General features: G+C 50.7%; 1 protein-coding gene across 1 annotated transcript in view; it reads left to right on the forward strand.

Annotated features, from left to right (window-relative positions):
• The window catches only part of ZC3H4 (zinc finger CCCH-type containing 4), a 55860-nt gene that overhangs the window by 23161 nt on the left and 25867 nt on the right, over positions 1-6832 (forward strand). The window contains exon 5 of the mRNA XM_017888906.1: positions 3546-3768. Coding sequence (XP_017744395.1) covers positions 3546-3768 — 223 coding nt within the window. The remainder of the gene's footprint in view (positions 1-3545; positions 3769-6832) is intronic.

Genomic DNA, 6832 nt, shown 5'->3' on the forward strand with positions numbered 1-6832 from the left:
TTTTTTTTTTTTGAGGCAGAGTCTCACTCTGTTGCCCAGGCTGGAGTGCAATGGCGCAATCTCAGCTCACTGCAAACTCCGCCTCCCGGGTTCGCGCCATTCTTCTGCCTCAGCATTCTGAGTAGCTGGGATCACAGGCACCCGTCACCACGCCTGGCTAATTTTTTTTTTATTTTTTTTGTTTTATTTTTTTTTTTTTAGACGGAGTCTCGCTCTGTCGCCCAGGCTGGAGTGCAGTGGCCAGATCTCAGCTCACTGCAAGCTCCGCCTCCCGGGTTTACGCCATTCTCCTGCCTCAGCCTCCCGAGTAGCTGGGACTACAGGCGCCTGCCACCTCGCCTGGCTAGTTTTTTGTATTTTTTAGTAGAGACGAGGTTTCACCATGTTCACCAGGATGGTCTTGATCTCCTGACCTCGTGATCCGCCCGTCTCGGCCTCCCAAAGTGCTGGGATTACAGGCTTGAGCCACCGCGCCCGGCCGCCTGGCTAATTTTTTGTATTTTTAGTAGAGACAGGGTTTCACCACGTTAGCCAGGATAGTCCCGATCTTCAGACCTCATTATTTATTGAGACGGAGTCTTGCTCTGTTGTCTAGGCTGGAGTGCAGTGGGGCAATCTTGGCTCATTTCAACTTCCACCTCCCGCGTTCAAGCGATTCTCTTGTCTCAGTCTCCCGAGTAGCTGGGATTACAGGCATGCGACACCATGCCCGACTGATTTTTGTATTTAGAGACAGGGTGTCACGATGTTGGCCAGGCTGTCCTCGAACTCCTGACCTCAGGTGATTCGCCCACCTCGGCCTCCCAAAGTGCTAGGATTACAGGCATGAGCCACTGCACCCGGCCGGTTGAGAAATGTTTTAAAGTTAGTAGGTCTTTAAAGCTGTCCCAGGTATCCCGTGACCCAGCATCATCCATCAAAACAAATGATTCATTGTCCAATACCATAGTTGAGATTGATCTACTGGTATAGGTTCAGCCTTCAGACCTGAGAGAGGCAGGAAATGGAGGGAACGTTGCATGCTTTTTATGAACTACAGCTGGAAGCATTTTAAAGATCTGCTCAAGTACTTGTATGTGTGTCTGTGTATCTAGCTGTATTTTGCGTTGTCCTGTTTTTCTATAATACGGACTTTCGGCCGGGTGCGGTGGCTCAAGCCTGTAATCCCAGCACTTTGGGAGGCTGAGACGGGTGGATCACGAGGTCAGGAGATCGAGACCATCCTGGCTAACATGGTGAAACCCCGTCTCTACTAAAAAATACAAAAAACTAGCCGGGCGAGGTGGCGGGCGCCTGTAGTCCCAGCTACTCGGGAGGCTGAGGCGGGAGAATGGCGTGAACCCGGGAGGCGGAGCTTGCAGTGAGCTGAGAACCGGCCACTGCACTCCAGCCTGGGCGACAGAGCGAGACTTCATCTCAACAACAACAACAACAAAAAACGGACTTTTAAAAATTAGTAGGCTTTATTGTTTGTTTGTTTATTTATTTATTGAGATGGGATCTCATTCTGTTGCCCAGGCTGGAGGGCAGTGGTGTGATCTCACCTCACTGTAGCCTTGAGCTCCCTGGGCTCAGGTGATCTTCCTGCGTCAGCCTCCCAAGTAGCTGGAACCATGGGCTGCCACACCAAGACTAATTTTTGTACTTTTGGTAGAGATGGGGTTTCAAAATGTTGCCCAGGCTGTCTCAAATTCCTGGGGTCAAATGATCTGCCCACCTCGGCCTCCCAAAGTGCTGGGATTAGAGACATGAGCCACCACGCGCAGCCGACTTTTTTATTCTTTCATTCATTCATTTATTTAGAGATGGAGTCTCGCTCTGTCACCCAGGCTGCAGTGCAATGGCACGATCTCGGCTCACTGCAACCTCTACCTCCCAGGTTCAAGTGATTCTCCTGCCTGAGCCTCTCAAGTAGCTGGGATTACAGGTGCCCGCCACCACACCCGGCTAATTTTTTTTTTTTTTTGGTATTTTTAGTAGAGACGGGTTTCACTATGTTGCCCAGGCTAGTCTCGAACTCCTGACCTTGTGATCTTCTTGCCTTGGCCTCCCAAAGTGCTGGGATTACAAGCCTGAGCCACCATGCTTAGTCCAACTTTTTTGTTGTTGTTGTTGAATTGTTTTTTGAGACGGAGTCTCACTCTGTCGCCCAGGCTGGAGTGCAGCGGTGTGATCTTGACTCACCACATCCTCTGCCTCCTGGGTTCAGGTGATTCTCACACCTCAGTCTCCCGAATAGCCGGGATTAGAGGTGCCCGTCACCACTCCCGGCTAATTCATTTTGTATTGTGAGTAGAGACTGGGTTTCACCATGTTGACCAGGCTGATCTCGAACTCCTGAACTCAAGAGATCTGCCCGCCTGGGCCTCCCAAAGTGCTGGGATTACAGGTGTGAGCCACCATGCCCGGCCTTTATTTTAATTTTTTTGAGTTGTTGTTCTGCAGTGTCACCCAGGCTGGAGCGCAGTGGTGTAATCTCAGCTCACTGCAACCTCTGCCTCTCCCGGGTTCAAGCAATTCTGCTTCAGCCTCTCAGGTAGCTGGGATTACAGGTGCCCGTCCCACACTTGGCTTTTTTTTTTTTTCTTTTTTTTTGCATTTTGAATTTTGAATTTTAGTAGAGATCTCATTTCGCGATGTTGGCCAGGCTGGTCTCCATCTCCTGACCTCGTGATCTGCCCGCCTTGGCCTCCCAAAGTGCTGGGACTACAGGCGTGAGCCACTGCGCCCGGCCCCCTGGTCCCCCGGCCCCCCGACTTTATTTTTTAGAGCTGTTTTAGGTTTATAGAAAATTGAGCAGGTAGTAGTAGAGTTCCCTTCTCCCCTCCGCCTGGCCCCTTCCCTGCCCCCAGTTTCCTATTACCAATGTCTTGCATTGTTGTGGTAACTTTGTTACAATTGATGAGCCAGTATTGATACATTGTTATTACTTAGCGTTGTGTAGTTCTTTGGGTTTTGCCCAATGTACCCTTTATTGTTACACATTCACTATTATTCCATTGTCTGGATACACCAGTTTGTTTTCCCTTTACATGTTGGAGGATGTCTTGGTTGCTTCTGTTTTTATGAGTATCTTTTAACTTCTTCTAGTACCACTTGGCACTACCACACTTTGGAAAGCATCATTTGAGACGGCTGTCTAGCCCGGCTGCCAAGCAGGCCATTTATTGAATTCTAGGGCCCTAGCAAAATTGTGACTGAGCAGCCCCATCCTGCTTCCCAGGCCCCTCCCTGTGTGCTTGCTCTGCATCCCTGGGAAACGCTCCCTTCTCCTCCCCTTCGTTCATCAGGGATTGGGGGTCTTTGGTTCTGTTTTCTTTCTAGCTCTGGCCCTTTATGAGGAACAGAAACACTTGGGCCCTCTGCTACCCCCACTTCCTGGTATGAGAACCTGTCCTCAGAGGGTCTGGGGACCAGCAGTGCAACCCTGGGACAGTAGTAGCACCCAGACAGACATTTCGTTTAGGGAACACTGGGGATCTTGGTAGTCTGAACCCGCAGCTGTGGGATCCGGCTCACCTCTTCTCCCCATCTCTGGGACGCAGTCCCACCAGCAGTACCCCCCATCGCATGCCACGCCCCTGCCCAAGAAGGCTTACTCCAAGATGGACAGCAAGAGCTATGGCATGTACGAGGACTACGAGAACGAGCAGTATGGGGAATATGAGGGCGATGAGGAGGAGGACATGGGCAAGGAGGACTACGACGACTTCACCAAAGAGCTGAACCAGTACCGGCGTGCCAAAGAGGGCAGCAGCCGTGGCCGAGGTGAGCCCTACCCTGGCAATTTCTCCTCCGGGGCATCGGAGCCACCCGGGTGACCTGGCCTCGCAGAGCCTCAAGTTTGGTCACTTAGGGTTGGGATAAGTGTACAAAGAAAGGCCGGGATCTGCACGTGCGTGACACAGGGGACCGGAGAGATCACCCGCTGGTCTGTGATTGGGGTGGTGCCAGGCTGGTGTGAGGCAGGGAGAAGGCCAGCGTGCCTGAAGGGTCACTTCCTGGTCGGCTGTCAGGGGAGAAGGGGATAGCTTCTCTCTCACCTGGGCTAGGGTCACTGACAGCTGGCTGCCCCACCCCGCAGCAGTGCTCCCTCATTCTCCCAGCCCCATCACCTGACAAGGTGTGACTGCAGTCCTTGCCTCTGCCACACCTCTGAACCTTGGACCTGTGTCCTTTGGGAGGAAGGTGGAGGAGGCTTGAGCACCAGAGACATGGTAGCCCTGACTGGCCTCTTAGAACCATCTTTGCCGGCGCAGTGGCTCACGCCTGTAATCCCAGCAATTTGGGAGGCTGAGGCAGGCGGATCACCTATGGTCAGGAGTTCGAGACCAGCCTGTCCAACAACAGCAACAAAAAAGAACCGTCAAACCGTCTCCTGCCAGAAAGACTGCCCAGCCTGAGAGTGGCTTCTGGAATCTTCCAGCACAGGAGTTCTCAGACTTGTGAGCCCTGCCTGAGGCCCAGCTTGTTGAGTAGCTGTTCATTCATTTGCTCTTTTTTTTTTTTTTTGAGACTGAGTCTCGCTCCGTCACCAGGCTGGAGTGCAGTGGCGCGATCTTGGCTCACTGCAACCTCCACTTGCCGGGTTCAAGCAGTTGTCCTGCCTCAGCCTCCTGAGTAGCTGGGATTACAGGCGCATGCCACTACGCCCAGCTAATTTTTGTGTTTTTAGTAGAGATGGAGTTTCACCATGTTGGTCAGGCTGTTCTCAATCTCGTGACCTCGTGATCCGCCCGCCTCGGCCTCCCAAAGTGCTGGGATTACAAGCGTGAGCCACCGCACCCGGCTCATTCGTTCTTCTAGCAGTCTTTCTTGGACACCTCCCTGGGGCAGCCCCTGTGCTTTTGGGAGATCCTAGACCAGTGCTGTCCAGTAGAATTAGATTGGAAGCCACCATATCACTTACATTTTCTGGTAGCCATATTTAAAAAGTGAAAAGGACACTGGATAGTCCCAGCTACTTGAGAGGTGGAGGTGGGAGAATCACTTGAGCCCTGGAGTTGGAGGCCAGCCTGGGCAACACAACTTGACCCCATCACTCTTTTTTGTTTATTGGGAGACAGAGTCTTGCTCTGTCACCCATTCTGGAGTGCAGTGGCACGATTTAGGCTTACTGCAACCTCTACCCTCTGCCTCCCAGGTTCAAGCAATTCTTGTGCCTCACTCCCGCAAGTAGCTGGGAATACAGGCATGTACAACCACACCCATCTTATTTATTTATTTATTTTATTTTATTAATTAATTTATTTTTTTGAGATGGAGTCTTGCTCTGTCGCCCAGGCTGGAGTACAGTGGCATGATCTCGACTCACTGCAAGCTCTGCCTCCCGGGTTCATGCCATTCTCCTGCCTTAGCCTCCCAAGTAGCTAGGACTACAGGCGCCCGCCACCATGCCTGGCTAATTTTTTATATTTTTAGTAGAGACAGGGTTTCACCATGTTAGCCAGGATGGTCTTGATCTCCTGACCTGGTGATCCGCCCACCTCAGCCTCACAAAGTGCTGGGATTACAGGCATGAGCTACTGCGCCTGGCCTATGTATTTATTTTTGAGACAGAGTCTCACTCTGTCACTCATGCTGGAGTGCAGTGGCACCGTGTTGGGTCACTGCAACCTCCACCTCCCAGGTTCAAGCGATTCTCGTGCCTCAGCCTGCCTAGTAACTGGGCTTACAGGCCCGCACCACCATGCCTGGCTTTTTTATCTTTAGTAGAGATGGGGTTTCACTATATTGCCCCATCTGGTCTTGAACTCCTGAGCTCAGGCAATCCGCCCGCCTTGGCCCCGCAAAGTACTGAGATTACAGATGTGAGCTACTGTGACTGGACTAAGTTTTTGTATTTTTAGTAGAGATGGGGTTTCGCTGTGTTGGCCAAGCTTGTCTTGAACTCCTGTTGTCAAGTGATCTGTCCAACTGGGCCTCCCAAAGTGCTGAGATTATAGGATTGAGCCACTGCACCTGGCCACTCTTTTTTTTTTTAAGTGAAGGAAAAGTGAAACCAATTAAATTAATTTTGATATTCTATTTTCAACCTAATATGTTTAAAATCTTATTTCAACATGTAATCAAATTAGACAAATGAGATATTTTATATTCTTTCTCACTTTTGTGTGTGTGTGTGTGAGAGAGAGAGAGAGACGTGGTCTCGTTCTGTTGCTCAAACTGGAGTGCAGTGGCACAGTCTCAGCTCACTGCAGCCTTTGCCTCCTGGGTTCAAGCAATTCTCCCACCTCAGCCTCCCGAGTAACTGGGACTACAGGTGCGCGCCGCCACACCTGGCTAATTTTTCTATTTTTAGTAGAAACAAGGTTTCACCGTGCTGGCCAGGCTGGTCTCAAACTCCTGACCTCAGGTGATCTGCCCACCTCAGCCTCCCAAAGTGCTGGGATTACATGCGTGACCACACCCAGCTTTTTATTTTATTTTATTTTATTTTATTTTATTTTATTTTATTTTATTTATTTTATTTTTTTATGTTATGTCATGTTTTATGTTATGTTATGTTATGTTATGTTATGTTATGTTATGTTATGTTATGTTATTTTGAGACGGAGTCTCGCTCTGTCGCCCGGGCTGGAGTGCAGTGACCGGATCTTAGCTCACTGCAAGCTCCGCCTCCCGGGTTTACGCCATTCTCCTGCCTCAGCCTCCAGAGTAGCTGGGACTACAGGCGCCCGCCACCTCGCCTGGCTAGTTTTTTGTATTTTTTAGTAGAGACAGGGTTTCACCGTGTTAGCCAGGATGGTCTCAATCTCCTGACCTCGTGATCCGCCCGTCTTGGCCTCCCAAAGTGCTGGGATTACAGGCTTGAGCCACCGCGCCTGGCGTT

This window comes from Rhinopithecus bieti, unplaced genomic scaffold, assembly GCF_001698545.2.
Source record: "Rhinopithecus bieti isolate Rb0 unplaced genomic scaffold, ASM169854v2 scaffold_574, whole genome shotgun sequence".
Lineage (NCBI taxonomy): Eukaryota > Metazoa > Chordata > Mammalia > Primates > Cercopithecidae > Rhinopithecus > Rhinopithecus bieti.